The sequence below is a fragment of the Giraffa tippelskirchi genome, chromosome 13 (assembly GCF_054371585.1).
Source record: "Giraffa tippelskirchi isolate mGirTip1 chromosome 13, T2T-mGirTip1v1.2.pri, whole genome shotgun sequence".
In the NCBI taxonomy this organism is placed as follows: Eukaryota; Metazoa; Chordata; class Mammalia; order Artiodactyla; family Giraffidae; genus Giraffa; species Giraffa tippelskirchi.
Window position 1 is genome coordinate 33,243,810 of NC_137287.1, and position 18,291 is coordinate 33,262,100.

The window sequence follows — 18,291 nt, forward strand, 5'->3', positions numbered from 1 at the left end:
TTAGCATCCCACGAATACTGGGCAGAATATTAAACCTCATAAAAGACATACAATGTTGAGAACAATGAGAGATGTGGGAGTCAGCAGAGCTGGAATTGCCAGCACAAGATTTATGGAAGATAAACAAAATCCATTTGATCAAATGGGAGATAAAATTGCAGAGCGCAGTAGAGCAGTTTCAACAAGAGGTAAATTGACACTCTCTAAAATCTGTTAAATAGGATGGCGGGAAGTCGGGGATCTCTGAATACACATTTCCTTGTTGTTGTAAGTCATTATATACACATACACAGATACACACACACATACACATACAGAGGCAGAAATAATCGTGAAATGTACAACAAAAACACACATGCAAAGGCATAAATATTCACAGAGACACGCACACCCTCTTACATATGAGTGCCTGGGTTTACACACGTGCAAAGCCATTCACCTGTGTGCACCCACTCACCTTCACCCTCACCACCCCAGACAGGCAGAGGGGAATACCTGCCTGCTGGGAGGAGGTCTGTCTCCCCAGGATTTGTCCTCAGAGTTAGAGCATTTCACCTGCAAATCCTGCCAAGGAAGAACCTTCCAGCTGATCCTTAGAGTCCCCTTCCCAGCAAGAAGGCTCAGCCCTCCTTAGCCCCGGGGCCAGTCCTGACCTTGGCTAGAAAGGATTTAAAGAACCCTGGGCATGGACTTTCCTAGTGGTCCAGTGGTTAAGAATCCACCTGCCAATGCAAGGGACACAGGTTCGATCCCTGGTCGGGGAAGATTCCATATGCCACGGAGCAACTAAGACCCTGTGCTAGAACACTTGAGCCTGTGCTCTAGAGCCTGGGAGCTGCAACTACCGAACCCACGTGCTGCAACTACTGAAGGCCTTGTGCCCTAGAGCCCATGTTCCACAACAAGAGAAGCCACTGCAGTGAGAAGCCTCCACACCGCAACTAGAGAGTAGCCTCCACTCACTGCAGCTAGAGAAAGCCCGCTTGCAGCAACGAAGACCCAGTGCACCCAAAAATAAGTAAATACTTTTAAAAACAAAGAGCCCTGGGCTGAACTATATTCAATATCCTGTGATAAACTATAAGGGAAAGAATATGAAAAAGAATGTATGTAAATGAGTAACTGAATCACATTGCTCTACCGCAGACTCTAACACAACATTGTAAATCAACTATGCTTCAATAAAATAATTCTTTAAAAACATCCAGAGCCAACGGCAGGGACTAAATATGAAGTCAGCACTTCAGGTTCCCTTTTGGAAAATTATGCCTGTGCCCCATCCTTGGGTTGAAATGGGTGTAAAAACATCAGCTTTGACATCGGGAAGACCAGTGTTCAAATCCCACCTCTGCTACTTCCCAGCTGCATGAACTTGGGGCCAATTACATCAATACGCTGAACCTCAGTGTCCTCAGTTACAAAGTGGAGACAGTGACTCCTACCAAACAGGGATTTGAAAGGATTAAAGGTGAGCATGTTAGTGCTCGATTCAAGACGTGACACATACTAGATATCTAGAATTGTTGGGAGAAGGAGTAGATGTTTTCCAGGTCAAGTTCTCCATCCATGTACAGCCTTAGCTTTTTTCCCCCAAGTATAAAACAAACTTAGGCTACTTTGCATTTATATTCTATAACTTTTTATGTATCATTATTTGGATATTTTATCCCAAATGATCCTTTTTCCTTTAATTCTCTCCATGTAAATGTCTTTGCTATGAACACGGGCTAGTGTCTTCTGTCCTTGGGCATCATCTTTTCTGAGGGAAAAGATGTTTAAACCCATTGAACTAATCAATTTTCCTAAACTCAAATTCTCATTACAGGTAAAATTTCAAAACTCCAATCCTCCTGCAAAAAGGAAATTTAAAAGCTGCTGTCTCAAAGTCAGAATGATTTTGCTCTTAAGAGAAACCTGTATTTAACAGTGGTCCTTGAAAAAGCTAATTTTGAATTCTCATTTTAACATTCATACATTCAACACCACAGACATTTCTGAGCACTTACTATGTGCTAGGCCCCATGATCAGAAACCAGTTCACAAAAATATAGTGTGTGCTTGCTAAGTCCAGACAGTTGTGTTCAACTCTTTGTGACCCCATGGACTGTAGCCCACTCGGCTCCTCTCTCCATGGGATTCTCCAGGCAGGAATACTGGAGTGGATTGCCATTTCCTCCTCCAGGGAGTCTTCCCGATCCAGGGATCAAACCTGCATCTACTGCACTGGCAGGCAGATTCTTTACCACTGTGCCACCTGGGAGGCCCATGACCTCATCTAACTAAACGTAATCCCTTTACAAAAGCCCAGTTTCAAATGCTATCAACAGTGTAAGTGGGACTTCCCTGGTGGTCCAGTGGCTAAGACTCTGCACTCCCAATGCAGTGGGTCTGGGTTTGATCCCTGGTCAGGGAACTGGATCCCAAATGCTGCGACTAAAGACCCTGCTTGCTCCCGATGAAGATGGAAGATGCTGCACATCGCAACTAAGACCCAGCACAGCCAAATAAATAAATAACTTTAAAATTTTTAATTTAAAAAATCTTTTTAAAAAACATCTTGCAAGTGAATGCTGCAACATATGAATTTGGGCAGGACATAAGCAGTCAGACCCAGACAGAACAAGAGAAAAGAGGATGAAGAGCCGTCCCCTGCTTCCAGAAAAGCAAGTTCCCGTTAAAAGAACTGTTCAAGTTGGAGACAGCTTTCAGAAGACCAGCACAGAGGAAAACCTGGCAGGGAGGCAGCTGCCTTTTATGATTTTCAGCACCAGCAGACCCGAGATCCATCATCAGCCTCCCCGGGGGCAAGTCTGTTGCTTTTTTAATTTTGACAATGGCTTTGAACATCACTTTAATGTGGAGGTGTGGGGGATAGAAGAATTTCAGGGGCACCGCAGAGATCCTGTGAAACAGAAGGCAAGGCCGTCATTATCATCATGTCCCTACTGTTCCTTGCAGACCTGCGTCCAAGAGGTTCATACGAGCTATTGCCTCTCAACTTCACAGATCCCAGGTGGCGCTAGTGGTAAAGAACCCGCCTGCCAATGCAGGCGACGAAAGACACGGGGGTTCGATCCCTGGGTCAGGCAAGACCCCTGGGTGAGGGCATGGTGAACCACTCCAGTAGACCCACTCCAGTATTCTTGCCTGGAGAATCCCATGGACAGAGGAGCCTAGCAAGCTAGAGACCATCGGATCGCAGAGTCGGACGTGACTTAGGCACAGCACACAAAGCTTATATTTACAGAGGGTTTGCTGGGTTCCTAGTGCTGTGCAAGGTGCCATGATGCCTGTGTTTGCTTTTTTTTTTTAAAGATTCTTCTGATGTGGACCATTTTTAAAGTCTTTGTTGAATTTGTTACAATATTGTATCTGTCTTTTTCTTTTTTTTTTTGGTTTTTTGGTCATGAGGCGTACGGGATCTTAGCTTCTCAACCAGGGGTCGAAACTGCACCCCCTGCCTTAGAAGGTAAAGTCTTAACCGCTGGACCACCAGGAAAGTCCCTAAACACCTGTTTTTAAAACAACCACCCAAGGCAGGCACCGGTATTATCTGCCTTCCCCCCTGGGCAAGGGAACGGAATGTTAACCAGGTTAAGTGACTTCTCCCTAGGCTAGTTGGCCGTGGAGCTGGGTTTCTCAACCTCAGCACCACTGACTTTTAGGGCTGGGCCACTCTGCTGTTGGGGGATGTCCCATGCACTGTAGGACATTGAACAGCATCACTAGCCTTGACTCACTAGATGCTGGCAGCATCTTTCCCAAGCTGTGACAACCAAAAATATTTCCAAACATGGCCAAATGTCCCCCAGGGAAAGAGAGTACAAAATTACCCCAGGTTGAGAATCAGTGCAGCAAAGATCTGAACCCAAGCCGGCTATCTCCAGAGCCAGCTCCTCGAACTGTTATATGACACAACTTTTCCCTGTTCCTCTCCAATCTTCTCCTGAAACAGAGGTTCCAAGAGGGGAGTTCATCCCCGCCATCACACAGTGAGTGTAGGGCCCAGGGGATGCAAAGCCAGGTGTGACCCTAAACTGAGCCCTTGTCCAAGCCACCACCCTGGGGACTGGGGTCCAGTGGCTAAGACTTTGTGCGCCCAGTGCAGGGGGCCCGGGTTCAATTCCTGGTTGGGGAAATAGATCCCACATGCGACAACCAAGATCCAGTGCAGACACTCCCTTCAAGAGGGCATGTGTGTGTGTGTGTGTGTGTGTGTGTGTGTGTGTGCGTGCGCTAGTCGCTCAGTCGTGTCCAACTCTTTGTGACCCTATGGACTGTATTCCACCAGGCTCCTCTGTCCATGAGATTCTCCAGGCAAGAATACTGGAGTGGGTTGCCATTCCCTCCTCTAGGGGATCTTTCCGAGTCAGGGATCGAACTCGAGTCTCCTGTGTTGCAGATGGCTTCTTTATCTGCTGAGCCACCAGAGAAGCCAGTTCAAGCAGGGGAGGGGAGGGGAACATGTGTATACCTATGGCTGATTCATGTTGTTGTATAGAAGAAGCCAACACAACTTTATAAAGCAATTATCATCCAATTAAAAATAATTCGTCCAATAAAATTTTTAAAAATGAATAATTTTTTGAGAAAAGGGAACCCTGATGCCTGTGTCAAATCCTAGGCTTGAATCTGGGCAGGAACTAGGAAGGAATCACTCCCCCAGTCACATCCCAAACCATGTGGCTTGGACCCAAACCTGAGTGTGCTGGCTCCAAACACAGAGCAGGTTACACTCAGCTCAGCTGCCCTACCTCACAGCAGCTTCCTCCCCTTCCATCCCATCCCCTTCCCTGGCCAATTACAGCCGAGTTTCACATCTAGCGATTTTGCAAATGTCCTTGTTTCTTGTTCAATGGCTGATTCCAATGGCCAATACCATATGGGTGCTAAAAGAGAGAGTCCATGTGACTTCAGAGATTCAAGGGCAGCAGGCTGGAAATTCCAGTGCTCAGCTGGATTTTGAGCTGTGCTGGGCAGGACACAATCTATGGCTTATCAGACATCCTCCCCTCACTCCCACCCCGACCCCATGATGTGACTGAAGAGGGAACCCTGCTTGACATTTCAGTTAGCTCTTTAATTACGCAGAAAGCAGAGCCTTCAGAAGTCAGTCAATCCGAAGGGGAAGAAAGAAACAAGTCTGGCTTCTAATCGATGGCTGTTCCAGCCTCTTTCATCAAAGGTTTGATCTGTTATTTTCTATTGTCTGGAGTTAATGAGTCAGTTTGAATTAGGCCTTCCATGGCTCCCTGGGATAAAGGGAATTTGCTTAACTCTGGAGACTGCTCTATCCTTGATAGCATCGCTCTGTATGTTTCTCACAGAGCTTATGACTATGCAGTTGCCATTTACTGCACATTAGCCATGAGTCAGGCAGTACATCAATGATTCTGCCTCTCTTAGCTCTTCTGATCATCATGTCAACTCAGGTGAGGTTCTTCTGCCTCCTGGACCTGCCACTTATCAGCCGGAAGGACTGGGTCCTTCCTTCCCTGTCCTTGTTTTCTCATCTGTAAAGCAGGGATCGTAACAGCTGTTGTAAAGATCCAAGGAGTAATTTTTGTAAAGTGCTCAGAACGGTGCCCGGCACATATAAATGTTTGTTCTGTTTATGACTGTCCCTTTTTTACAAGCAAGGAGATCAAGGTTGATGAGAGTTAAGGAACCAGGCTGAGGTTCAGAAGTTGGCAGCAAGAGAGCTGGGACTTACCCCTGGCCCACTTGGCTCTAAAACTGAGTTCTTACTGCTGAACCATGTGGAAGCAGGGGGATAAAGGAGCCGTGCAATGTGAGTGCCAAAGAAGTGGGAGCCACAGAGTTGGCCCCACATAAAAGCCAAGAGCAGGGAGTTTCCTGGCAATGCAGGGGACATGGGTTGGATCCCTGGTGTGGGAACTAAGATCCCACATGCTGCAGGGCAACTAAGCCCGTGTGCCACAACTAGAGAGTCAGTGAAAAATGAAAGATTTCGCATGACACAGTGATGATCTCACATGCCACAACTAAGACCTGATGCAGTCAAATACATAATTTTTTTAAAAAGCCAAGGGTAGATCTCCAATAGATGGTGCTGCACTCAACTGGGACAGCTCGACCCAGAAGAGGGAGCCCCCATCCCAGAGGCAGTGTTGCCCACAAGGGCTGCCACAGGAGCTCTACATACCCCCCAATAAAGTCCAAACCTTAGTTTGGCTTGAAGGCTCTCATGGTCCCTTTCATCTTCCTGGATTCACCCTCAAGTCCTCCACACCTTCCAACCACCCCCCACTCACATACACACACACTGGACCAGCGTCTGTCCTCATACCCACGAGTCTTTCAAGCTTCATGGCTGTTTGTACATCCTCTCCATCCATCTGAAATGCCTTCCTCTTTCCCATCCCCTGAAACTCAGCTCAAGAGTCACCTGCTCTAGGAAGCCTTCCCTGACCATCACCACCCCCCAGCTGGGCTAGCCACCTTCAGGCAGTCGCCATAAGTGCTTATTCCTTCTCTTTCCAGGTTATGATTGTCCCATAATTACAATTCCAGATGCAATTGTCTGTCTCTCTCCCAGACCCTGAAACTCCTCCAAGTCCCAGCCCAAAGGCCAGCCTATAGTGGGTGCTCAGAAAATGTTTGTGGATGAATGAGTTCTTGTGGGATGGGGAGCCAACTGGATGCCATTCTCTGTGAAAGTGTTGCTGTTGTTTAGTCACTAAGTCGTGTCTGACTCTTGTGACCACAGAGACTGTAGCCCACCAGGTTCTTCTGCCCATGGGATTTCCCAGGCAAGGATACTGGAGTGGGTAGCCATTTCCTTCTCCAAGGGATCGTCCCAACCCAGGGATCAAACCTGGGTCTCCTGCTTCACAGGCAGATTCTTTACCATCTGAGCTACCAGGGAAGACCCTCTGTGAAAGTGAGATTTCACTAATTTTGTGGATCCATACAGGTCATAAACCCCACTAGTATATTCTTCCAGGGAAATACACCAGCATAGAGTAGGTGCACTCAGCCATTTCCACAGGCAATGAGCTCCCCAAGGCTGGCAGTATCCCAGCAGAAAGGACACTTCTTGGGGAAATCATAGTTCATTTCTGAATCACCTAAGGGACGGATAATATTCTCATGCTGTTGGAATGTCTCAACTGACACTAAATCTTCTAAGATAACCTTAAGGATGATGATGATGGTGGTGTTGATGATGGTGATGGTGGTAGTGTTGATGACAATGATGATGGTGATGGTAGTGATGTTGATGATGATGATGGTGATAATGTTGGTAAAGGTGTTGATGGTGGTGATGGTGGTGGTGATGATGAGGGTGGTGGTGGTGATGATGATGGTGATGGTGGTGATGATGATGGTGATGATGGTGATGATGATGGAGGTGATGGTAGTGGTGGTGGTGATGGTGGTGGTGATGGTGATGGTGATGGTCGTGATGATGATGGTGATGATAGTGGTGGTGGTGATGATGGTGATTATAGCCATAATTTAGAAGGCACCAATATGTACCATGCACTGAGGTTGGTCCTTTATATAAAGAGCAATTGCCAGCCCTGCATGCATATACAACACAAACTGCAAATGTCTACAAAAGTTGAATAATCATTTCCTATGTTGAGGGAGAGAAAGCTAATCTTTGTGTACAATCTTTAACCTCACTCTTTGGATGCAACCCTCAACCATATATCTCTGGCATTTTCATACACATTCTTCCATTTTATTCTTTTCTTTCACAACCAAGTGACAGATAGTAAGCAAAGCCCAGAGCTCTTCCAGCTAAAGATCTCTGTGCTGGATGGCTTTTGTGACTTTATCTTCTTTTTTCCCCTTCTTTCGGTTCAGTTGTATTTAGTTTATGAGACTCTTGTTCCTTCAGTGGGATCAGCACTTCTTCTTTCTGCTTGGTTTTATACAGTAATCACAAAAAAATGCAATAAAATATTAAAGTCTTTGGCACAAACTGCCGTGTGGACAAAGGTAGAGACCCTCTTGGAGAGGAACTGCCTGCCAAGAGGCATCATCACATGGATGTCAAGATGGATTTGCCTCAGCTGATGTTCAAAATCCCAAACTCACATGGGAGAAATAGTGTATGAGCTTTAATATAAATGCCTCCAAAGCACAGTTTGTCACAAAAATGGATATGGGAAAATCAGAACTTCCAGTTCTGCTTATATCCATTTGTCTGATAGCATATATTAGCTCAGAGCAGTCAAGTAAGTCACCCAATATCACACAGTCAAGGAGAAACAGAACCAGGATGTGAATCAAGGAGGAGTTTAGCACCTGTGTTTATCAACAGTAGATGATGTTCATTGAGCACTTACTATGCACTAAATACTGTTGCAAGCACTGTCAGTCTTTAACTCAATCATCACAACACCCCTAGAACAAGTGTTCCCATTTTACAGATGGAGAAGCTGAGGTGCAGAGAGACTGAGCAACTCACTGTGGTCACCCCACGATAGGTAGTGAAACCAGACCTTGAACCTGAGTCTTCAAGCCTCTTTCTCTCTTAAGGTTTCTTGATGTGCATCCTTCAGCCAAAATCTCAGTACAGACCCTGAGCATAACGTGCTCCCGCATTGCAGAAGAAGGACCGAGGACATGGCCGAGAGGGGAACCATGTGCCCTGGGACTGGGTTCATTGAAGGAGCTGGTGCTTTCCTGCAGGGAAGCGGCTCCACCATCAAAGGCTTGTGTATCAGAAGCCGACCTTGCAGTTCAAGGACATCTGAGCCAGGGCCGGAGCGGCTTTGCTAAGGAGCATTGCTCTGAGAACTGCTTCTCCTGCACGTCCCCTTGTCATGAGAAGCTGTCAGGTCTCAAAGAGCTGAATCAGGAACTTAATTTAATGCTACAGAAAGCAATGCTGTGTGGGTCTCTCTAGGCTCAACTATAATAGTGTTTGTGCTTTTACCATTAAAGCACCAAAACACAAACCAATTGACCTCTCAGTGTAGGAAAAGGAACAAGGGCTCGGAAGTCAGGAGATCTTGGATCAAGTTGGAGCTCTGCAACTGACTCACTGTGTGACCAAGGGAAAATGACTTAACCTCTCTGAGCCTCAGGCTTCTTTGTACATTGAGGGTGATGAATCAGGGTCTTTCAAAGTACCCTGCTGCCTCCAACATCCTGGGTTCCTGTGCCTCACACTGAAGGAAATACATATTATGAACTGGCCTGAGCTTCTGTCTGCGATCACGGTTCAGACCTACGTGGTGGTGTTGTTGTTGTTGTTAAGTCACTAAGTCATGCCCAACTCTTTGCGACCCCACGGACTGCAGAACACCAGGCTTCCCTGTCCTTCACTATCTCCGAGAGTTTGCTCAAATTCATGTCCATTGAGTCAGTGATGCTATCCAACCATCTCAGCCTCTGTTTCCTCCTTCTCCTCCTGCCTTCAGTCTTTCACAACATCAATGTCTTTTCCAGTGAGTCAGCTCTTAGCATCAGGTGACCAAAGTATTGGAGCTTTGGCTTCAGCATCAGTCCTTCCAATGAATATTCTGGGTTGATTTTCTTTAGGATTGACTGATTTGATCTCTTTGCTGTCCAAGGGACTCTTAAGAGTCTTCTCCAGCACAATTTGAAAGCATCAATTCTTTGGTGCCCAGACTTATTTATGGTCCAGCTCTCACATCTGTATATGACTACTGGAAAAACCATAGCTTTGACTATACAGGCCTTTGTTGGCAAAGTGATGCCTGTGCTTTTTAATATGCTGTCTAGGTTGGTCATAGCTTTCCTTCCAGGGAGCAAGTGTCTTTTAATTTCATGGCTGCAGTCACTGTCGGCAGTGATTTTTGAGCCCAAGGAAATAAAATCTGTCACTATTTCCACTTTTTCCCCTTCTATTTGCCATGAAGTGATGGGACCAGATGCCATAATCTTAGTTTTATGAATGGAGTCTTAAGCCAGGCTTTTCCCTCTCATCTTTCACCCTCATCAAGAGGTTCTTTTGTTCCTCTTCACTTTCTGCCATTAGAGTGGTATCATCTGCTATTATTCATAGATGCCAATTTTGAATACCCTACTGCATGTTAATCATTTACTCACCATGAAAATCCTGGTAGAGAGATATAACTTAGGCCCATGGGAAAAATGAAGAAACTGAAGCTCAATAAGTCCCATGTGCCCAAAGGTACATGGATAGTAAATGGTACATATAGGTCTAGACCCCAAGATTTTGTGACTCAAAGTCTATGCTCTTTCCACCACTTCTCCCTGTAATCTCAGATCTTGGTCTGCCAAACAAAAGCTCTAGAACAGCCTATCAATATAAAAAAATATTCACTACCTAAAAGTTGAGAGTTATCTTTTATTTGGTGGGAGTTTTTAGGACTTTAACCCCAGTAGACAGCATCTCAAGTGACCCTGAGACAACTGCTCCAAGGAGGCGAGGGGAGGAGGCAGGTTATATATAGAAGTGTTGCAACTAAAGGCAGGTAGTCTGCACATCAAAAGATTACTGTTAATTAAAGAAAACCAGATAACCCAAGTTAAGGAATTTAGCACTCTTCTATATGTGGGAAGATGTAAGAGAATGGGCTCACTGAAATCATTCCTTTGATAGGCACCTCAGCTACCTGGGGTCATGATCCTGTATTTTCACATCCTGAGCTTCCTCGGGGCTCACCGTAGGGAGTGGCCACAGTCTGATGGCTGCTAGATGGCAAGCATTCTTCTCTTTCCCAAGTTCCCTTAGGGCTCACTGGCTCATGTTGGACAGTTGCAATCGCTGATGACTGTGACATTCGTGTTCACTGATATGGCAGGAAATATTCCAGGTTTCAAGCTCATGTTTCATATGCATTCAACAGGTCTCCACTGAGCATCTGTTGTGAGCCAGGTGCCATGTGCTATATTAGAGACACAGCAATGGTAGAGATGAACCAGGATTCTTGGGTTCAGGCGCTCAATCAATCTGATCAAACCAGTCAATCCTACAGGAAATCAACCCTGAATATTCATTGGAAGGACTGATGCTGAAGCTGAAGCTCCAATACTTTGGCCTCCTGATGCGAAGAGCTGACTCATTAGAAAAGACCCTGATGATGGTAAAGATTGAGGGCAGGAGAAGAAGGGTGCAACAGAGGATGAGATGGTTGGATGGCATCACCGATTCAACGAACATGAGTTTGAGAAAACTCTGGGAGATAGTGAAGGAGAGGGAAGCCTGGTGTGCTGCAGTGCATGGGGTCACAAAGAGTTGGACACAGCTGAGCAAATGAACAACAACGATCTATCTCACAAGAGTGTGGGGGCGGGGAGTGGGAGAACGATGCAGTTCTAATAAGATACGATCGTGGTTTGAATGTGAATGAGATGTTGGCAGATACACTCGGGAAGGATTCATTTCCATTCCCATAAAAGAAGACTCTTGGTGGGTGGTGGTAAACATGTCCTAGGGCGGAGCGGGAGAAAGCTGTGCTCAAGCCACATCCATAGATTTACTGCAAAATGGAAAATGGTACTGACTGTGACAGTGCTGAAGATCTGAAACTGAAATTGAGTCACGAACACAAATCATGTCTGAGTTTCAGAGAAGTTTGAAGCTTGCATAAAATTTATCCAGAAGATAAGATGAGGAAGAAGGGGAGAAATGCGTATGTTTACACATCAGTCCAGAGTACTTGGGTCAGGAAGATCCCCTTGAGGAGGTAATGGCAACCCACTCCAGTATTCTTGCCTGGAGAATTCCATGGACAGAGGAGCCTGGCGGGCTACAGTCCAAAGGGTTGCAAGACAGTCAGACACGACTGAGTGACTGAACACACAATACGAAAAAGTACTTATCTCAAAAGAGTGTAGACCTAGAAGTGAATATTTTAAACACTTCTTTTTTTTAATATTTAACCCATTTCCAACAAACACATTATATTGGGAAAAGGGAATAAACAAGACTCAATACTAAAGATTCCCAGGAATGGATGGGGGTGGGACATGGATGCTGTAATAATAATTCAACACTATAATGTTGTAAGGGTTGTGGGCTCCAAAAGAAAGAAGTAATTTGTCCCTGCCTAGCAATTTGTTCCTACAAGTTTTCCTGGAAGGAAAGATGTACGAAATGGGTATCGAGGGTGAACAAAAGGGTGTCAGGACCAAAGGAGAAAGGGTAATCAGACAAAGGGAATCAGAGACGTGAAGATAGGGAGGCATGTTTAGAAATTACGGAGAGGGTCAGGATATGGATGGTGGAAAGATGGGAATAAAACTGGGCGTATCGGCATTAGCAGAAAATATCAGAGGACTTGAAGGTCACACTCTAAAATTTAGACATCAGAGTGTCATCAAGATCGTTTATTACACAGAGGATAAAGGCCATTTTTATTCTTAGGATGATCAATCTGTTCACAGTTGGATGAATGGGTGGGGTAGAAAAAGACCGGTGGCAGGAAAACGGATCTTGAAGGCAGAGTTCAGACAAGGTATGATGAACCAAGGTCTTGGCAGCAGGAATAAAAAGGAAACGTTGATTTAAGTGACTTTCTAACATTGAATCCACAGAATTGGGCGAAAGAGGATGAGGACTTAATGGGAACACCTTGTCTGTAAATCCAAGGAGAGCAGTCAGATAAGGAGTACACCAACTGGCAAATTAAGGTTTGTATTTCCACTATCTACAAAGACTGTGTTTTGCACACTACATAAGGCATCATACAGTCATTCAACAAACATTTGCTAAGTGCCTACTATGTACCAGGTCTCAAAATTTAAAACTAATAACAATAACCCTCATACCAAGCACAGCACTAATAAACATTTGATGTGGGTTATCCCCGTAAACCTTGTGAAGGAGGTACAAACAGGATTCCCATTTTAAAGATGAGAAAGCTGGTTACTAGTGAAGTAACTTGTTAATAAATGCAACAGCCAAGGACTTCCCTGGTGGCCCAGGGGTTAAGACTCCATGCCTCCCGTGCAAGGGGTACAGGTTCAATCCCTGGTCAGAGAACTAAGACCCCACATGCGGTATGGCCAAAAAAACACATTCCAAAGAAAGCACATTACCAGTAAATACGACAGCCAGGATCCAAACCATGGTTTGTTTCTCCTCGAGGTCCATATCTTTAATTATATTCTATACCATCTTCCAGGGACAGAACCTGATGGGCTACAGTCCATGGGGGTCACAAAGAGCTGGACATGACTGAGCAGCTAACAGTTTCACTTTTAATACTATTTTCTACCAAAGGAAAAAACCATTTTCTAGAAAGCAAAGCACATTCCTTAATGCTGGTAGAGAAAGGGAGAAGGGGGAGGAGAAGGCAAAGAAATAGAGGAGAAAGGAAGAGACCAGCGGGGAGGAGGGAGCGTTACCGTGTCTTAGCTGGTGTTACACTCGAGCACGTGGAAGACAGAAACACAAACACAATACGGCACTTGATCCTCTCCCTCCCCAACACCCATGAGTACAGAGCTTTGGTAAAGAAGCAACCATTAATCGTCCCAGTTCCCTGTCAATGTCTGCTGCGGTTTTGTTTCCATTCCCCGGGTAGCTCAAACAGTAAAGAAGCTTCCTGCAATGCGGGAGACCTGGATGGTTTCAATCCCTGGGTCAGGAAGATTCCTTGGGTAAGGGCATGGCAACCCACTCCAGTATTCTTGCGTGGAGAATCCCATGGACAGAGAAGCCTGGTGGGTTACAGTCCATGGGGTCACAAAGAGTCAGATATGACTGAGCGACTTGTAACACGTTTACTTTTCTATTCTGCAGTTGAAACCTCTTGGGATGGGGCGGGGGGCACTCTTGCCATGGGACCTGCCTCCTGGACTAGCCCTCAGGCTGCCTGGGGGCCCCCCACAGGCCAAGGGAAAAGGATGACCAAGGCAGGCCCACAGGAAGGGCTGTGTGTCCCACTCGGGGAGCGCCTAGCACACCAGATGCCTGCTTAGTTGGGAGTGCTGGGTCTTTTAAAATAAGGCAAAATAGAACAAGGTGCTAAAAACCTGCCATGGTGCACCAGGTCCTGCTCCTACAAGATCCTTCTCTATCTTGCCCCGTTCACCTGGCCAACCCCTATGGAGGCCCCCAGCCCCTCACCCTAGGTCTCGCCTTCCCCAGACACAGCCAGCTCTTTCCACCTTTAAGCTTCTTTGCATTCAATCCTGTGCCTGAGGGGCGCTTCTGACCATGCCCAGCCCTCTAGCCTTTTCACCCTGCCCCTCTCCATTCACCTGTCAGGTCTCAGACCACACATCACCTCCTCCAGGCAGTCCTCCCCACTGCCCAAGCCTGGGTGGGGACTCTGCTCTGAATGCTGGGTTTACCCTCCTCACTATTTCATCATTGTCTAGTTCCTCGTGTGTCTCTCCCACTAGACAGAGATCAGTGACTAAAGCTGGGAGCCGATTCTCTTTTGATAAATGAAGTTTTCTTGGAACACAGCCATGCCCACTCTTGGACATTATTATCTAAGACTGCTTTTGAACTTCCAACAGCAGAAATGAACAGTGGTCACAGAGATCGTATGGCCAGCAAAGTCTAAAAGATTTATTATCTGGACCCATATGGATAAAGTTTGCTGTACCTTGTTCTAGACCGTGGGTTTTTCTAAAGGCAAGACTCCTGTCTGGTTCATTAGTGTATGGCCACCAGCAACTAGTGTCAAGCCTGGAAGACAGAAGAAGCTCAATGAATATTTGGTGGATATTGAGTGGGTCTAGGGCTTCCTTGGTGGCTCAGCTGGTAAAGAATCTGCCTCCAATGCCGGAGACCTGGGTTCGATCCCTGGGTTGGGAAGATCCCCTGGAGGAGGGCATGGCAACCCGCTTCAGTATTCTTTCCTGGAGAATCCCATGGGCAGAGGAGCCTGGTGGGCTACAGCCCATGGGGTTGCAAAGAGTCAGACATGACTGAAGCGACTGAGCCCACACCCACTTAGAGTGGGTCTAAGTGCAGAGCTCTGTGACCAGGTGACAACGCTGGCACAAAAGACGCACAGCAGCAAGGTGGTACCAAACGCTAAGACACAGTCTGTTGTCTGAAGCAAAACAGCCCAGAAACACACACACACACACGTTCTTCCAACCTCCAAGCAAAATGAATAGCTGGTAGCTGGCATGTTGGGTTCTCACTTGCAGGAGATACACACAGAGAGGTTTGATGAAGGTAACTTCCTGCTATGCACTTCTATCAATTTTCCTCGAGTGGCTTTTATTTTTTCCACTCCAATGTTTTGAACAAGAACAATCAGTTGTTGAATTAAACCTGACTCTCATCAGCCTAGAAATTTGAATTGAATAATTCAGACTTTCTTGAGACTTGGAAGGGTCGGGGAAGGGAGCTTATATTATCTCTAGAGGATAAGCATGGCCTCAGCTCCTCAAATCGACAGCATCCCAAGAAATAAACCCTCACCCCACCTCTCCAGCCAATAAACCAAAGCTCCTCTTTCAGGAACTAACACCTGCTTGAAGTCTTCTCTGATCCACCTCTCTAAGCAGTATCTCCCTCTTCCAAACTGTAATGACACTTTGCTCCACCCTGTATTCAACCCTCGCTTCTCAGACTCACCTGCACTTCTACTGACAGCATTGGGACTATGAACTCCTGGGAGAGTTCATGCTCCTCTACATTTCCGGGCACAGAGTAGGTGCCTCACAAATATTTATGGAATGGCTGAAAGAAGAAATGCATAAGGCAAAGGGGGAAGGAGGAGGTGGTTGAACCAAATGAGTGAATGCATGAATGGGTGGACCAGTGGGTAGGTGAATGCATGAGTACAGAAATGGATAGGTAGACGGATGGATGGATGGATGGATGGATGTGGATGGATGGATGGATGGATAGGTGAATGGATTGATGGATGGACAGAAAGGTGGATGGATGGATGGATGGAGAGGTGGATGGATGGTTGGATGGATGGATGGACAGATTGGATTGGATTGGGCTGGGTTGTGTTGAAGTGACCAGACTGAAGTTATGAAGGGAGTGAGTAATACCCTCAAAACTCTCACCAGCTAGCATCCTACAGAGGACTGTTCCCACAGCCGCCCACGCCCACACCTCAGCGTTCTCTCTTCCAGGTTTAATGGCTCCAAGCCCTAGAATGTTCCTTCCCAGCCCTCTTACTGAATCTCTCCATCATTTCCTCACTTTTCTTCTCTAGAGGCTGCCCCAGCTCTCCCTGACGCACTAACTCAGCTTTGCCAAGGATCCGAGAGGGCAAAAGGTTGTTCGTTTCTTGGATGTGAGCAAATGACTAGCTTCCAGCCCCCCGGGAAAACTGGGGGAGGCCATCTGCTCACCCATACTTGGGGGAGGCCACCTACTCACCCATACTGAGTCTAATTAGAGAAGACACTTTTCTCCATTAATTACAGACCATGGTTCTCCTCCCCTGGAACAAAACAGTGGCACCATGATGGAAAGTGACCTCGCTCAGGGACACGGCTGTGGGTTCTACCTCTGAACCACCTGTTCCTCTAATCAGCTTTCAGTTCCAGACTCAACTGACCCAAAGGGGGAGTTGCCCTGAAAACCCAAGACTCTGGGGAACACAGATTGAAAACCTTTGCTCTGACAAGAGAGCACCATTTGGAAGATGGGAAAACAGAGGACCAGAGAGGGAAAGCAACCGCCCACAGTCACCCCATGAAACAGTGGGGACTGGGAGCCAGAGCCCAGACCTCTTCCTTCGCAATCCAATACACTTTGCCACTACATCACTTCAACATATCAAATTTTGTGTGATTTCCTTGGACATCCCTGGATGAAATTCAACACCATGTCCAAGGGAGGTGCCCTATTTCGAGCTCATTTAGCATTCAGCACCAGTTGGAGCTGATTAGAGTTCTGATTAGAATGCTGAAATCATTTTTACTTCCAAGCTTTAGTAATTCAGTACCAGGTGGGTATTAATCAATAGGGACTTAAAAGAAATTGTAAGCAAATCGTAACATAAAGGAAAGTTCACACACACACACACACACACACACACACACACACACACACAATATTTCTTTCATTAGCTTTAATTAGGTTGACCCAGATTGATCTGGAAAAATTTCCAGACTCAGGATGAATTTCCCTTTTATGATTGTGAAAATCATAAGGTTTTTCAGAGAATGGGACTCCAGAGATAAATCGAGAGACGAGGCAGCTTCAGGCTCCTCCAGTGACAGCAGAGAGACAAAGCCCTTGATTAAAGGCAGACACAACAGCCAAAGCCAGTACTCTTGAGTCACACAAACATGCAATCTGGATCCCATTTCTGTCCATCTCTTGGTGTGTTACCTTGGTTGACTCACCTTCTCTGAGTCTCCACTTCCAGCTCTGTCCACAAGCCCCACTACACAGTTCATTCTTTACTGAGTAGCCAAGATTTTTCCGAAACATAAATCAATCCCATCTGATTAAAAGCCTTCAACATCCCATTTAACTTGGAACAAAACCAACACTCCACAATGTGTCCAACCCGATTTTTGCCTCATATGGTTGTATGTTACATGACTATAGGTAACAAAAACTTTAGTATGTTCACATAACCAAACAGGGACATATTTTTCTCACAGGACAAGAAGTCCAAGAGTGGTCCATAGAAGGTCCAAAATCCCCTTGGAAATCCAGTTTCCTTATACCTTGCTGCTCAACCATCCTCAGAAAATAAGAAGCCTCTTGGTCACAAGACAGCTGCTCCACCTCCAGACTTTGTGTCCAAGTTCCAGGAATGAAGAAGGAAAAGAAACAAAGGAGAAAAAGCACATTCCAGTTTTGTCTGTCCCTTTTTATCAGGAAAGTGATAACCACTCTTTAGATTGTGACTTACAAATCATTGGCTAGAACTATGTCATGTCACAATGGTAGCCTTTAGGGAGCCTGGGAACACAAATCTTAGATGTGCCCTTTGCCTTCTGAACAAAATAAGGGTTTTATTGATAAAGAAGAAAGGGGGTATTAAATACTGGGCAAGCAACCAGCAGCACCTGCCAAATGACTCCCCTTCTTACAACATGCCTATGGTAGGCAGAATTCGACACCAGCCCCTTGATACTCACAGCCTATGCAATCACCTCTTTTTGAGGATGAGTGGGACTCACCTTGGCCAATAAAACAGAGCAACAGTGAAGAGATTTTTGCAGGTGTGATTAAGGTCCCAAATCAGTTGACTCTGACGTCCTCAAAAGGGAGATCACCTGGGTGGGCCTGGATTAATCAGGTGAAAGCCCTTAAGAGAAGGACTGGGATCTCCCTGAGCTGAGAGGTCCTCCTTGCTGGCTTGATGATGCACAGAGTGTGTTGAGGAAGCCAGTGGAGCAAAGGGCTGCAGAAGGACTCTAAGAACTTCA

The 18,291-nt window shown here is 46.0% G+C and overlaps 1 protein-coding gene and 1 non-coding gene across 2 annotated transcripts in view; one reads left to right on the top strand and one right to left on the bottom strand.

Annotated features, from left to right (window-relative positions):
• LOC145532989 (uncharacterized) overlaps nucleotides 1-17,738 on the bottom strand; it is a 116,228-nt gene extending 98,490 nt beyond the window's left edge. The window contains exon 1 of the mRNA XM_081559283.1: nucleotides 17,254-17,738. Within this exon, the coding sequence (XP_081415409.1) occupies nucleotides 17,254-17,307 (54 nt within the window). The 5' untranslated portion in view covers nucleotides 17,308-17,738. The remainder of the gene's footprint in view (nucleotides 1-17,253) is intronic.
• TRNAG-CCC (transfer RNA glycine (anticodon CCC)) lies at nucleotides 2,341-2,413 on the top strand. Its single transcript has one exon. It is a non-coding gene; the product is annotated as a tRNA-Gly (tRNA).
• Nucleotides 17,739-18,291: the final 553 nt, after the last annotated feature.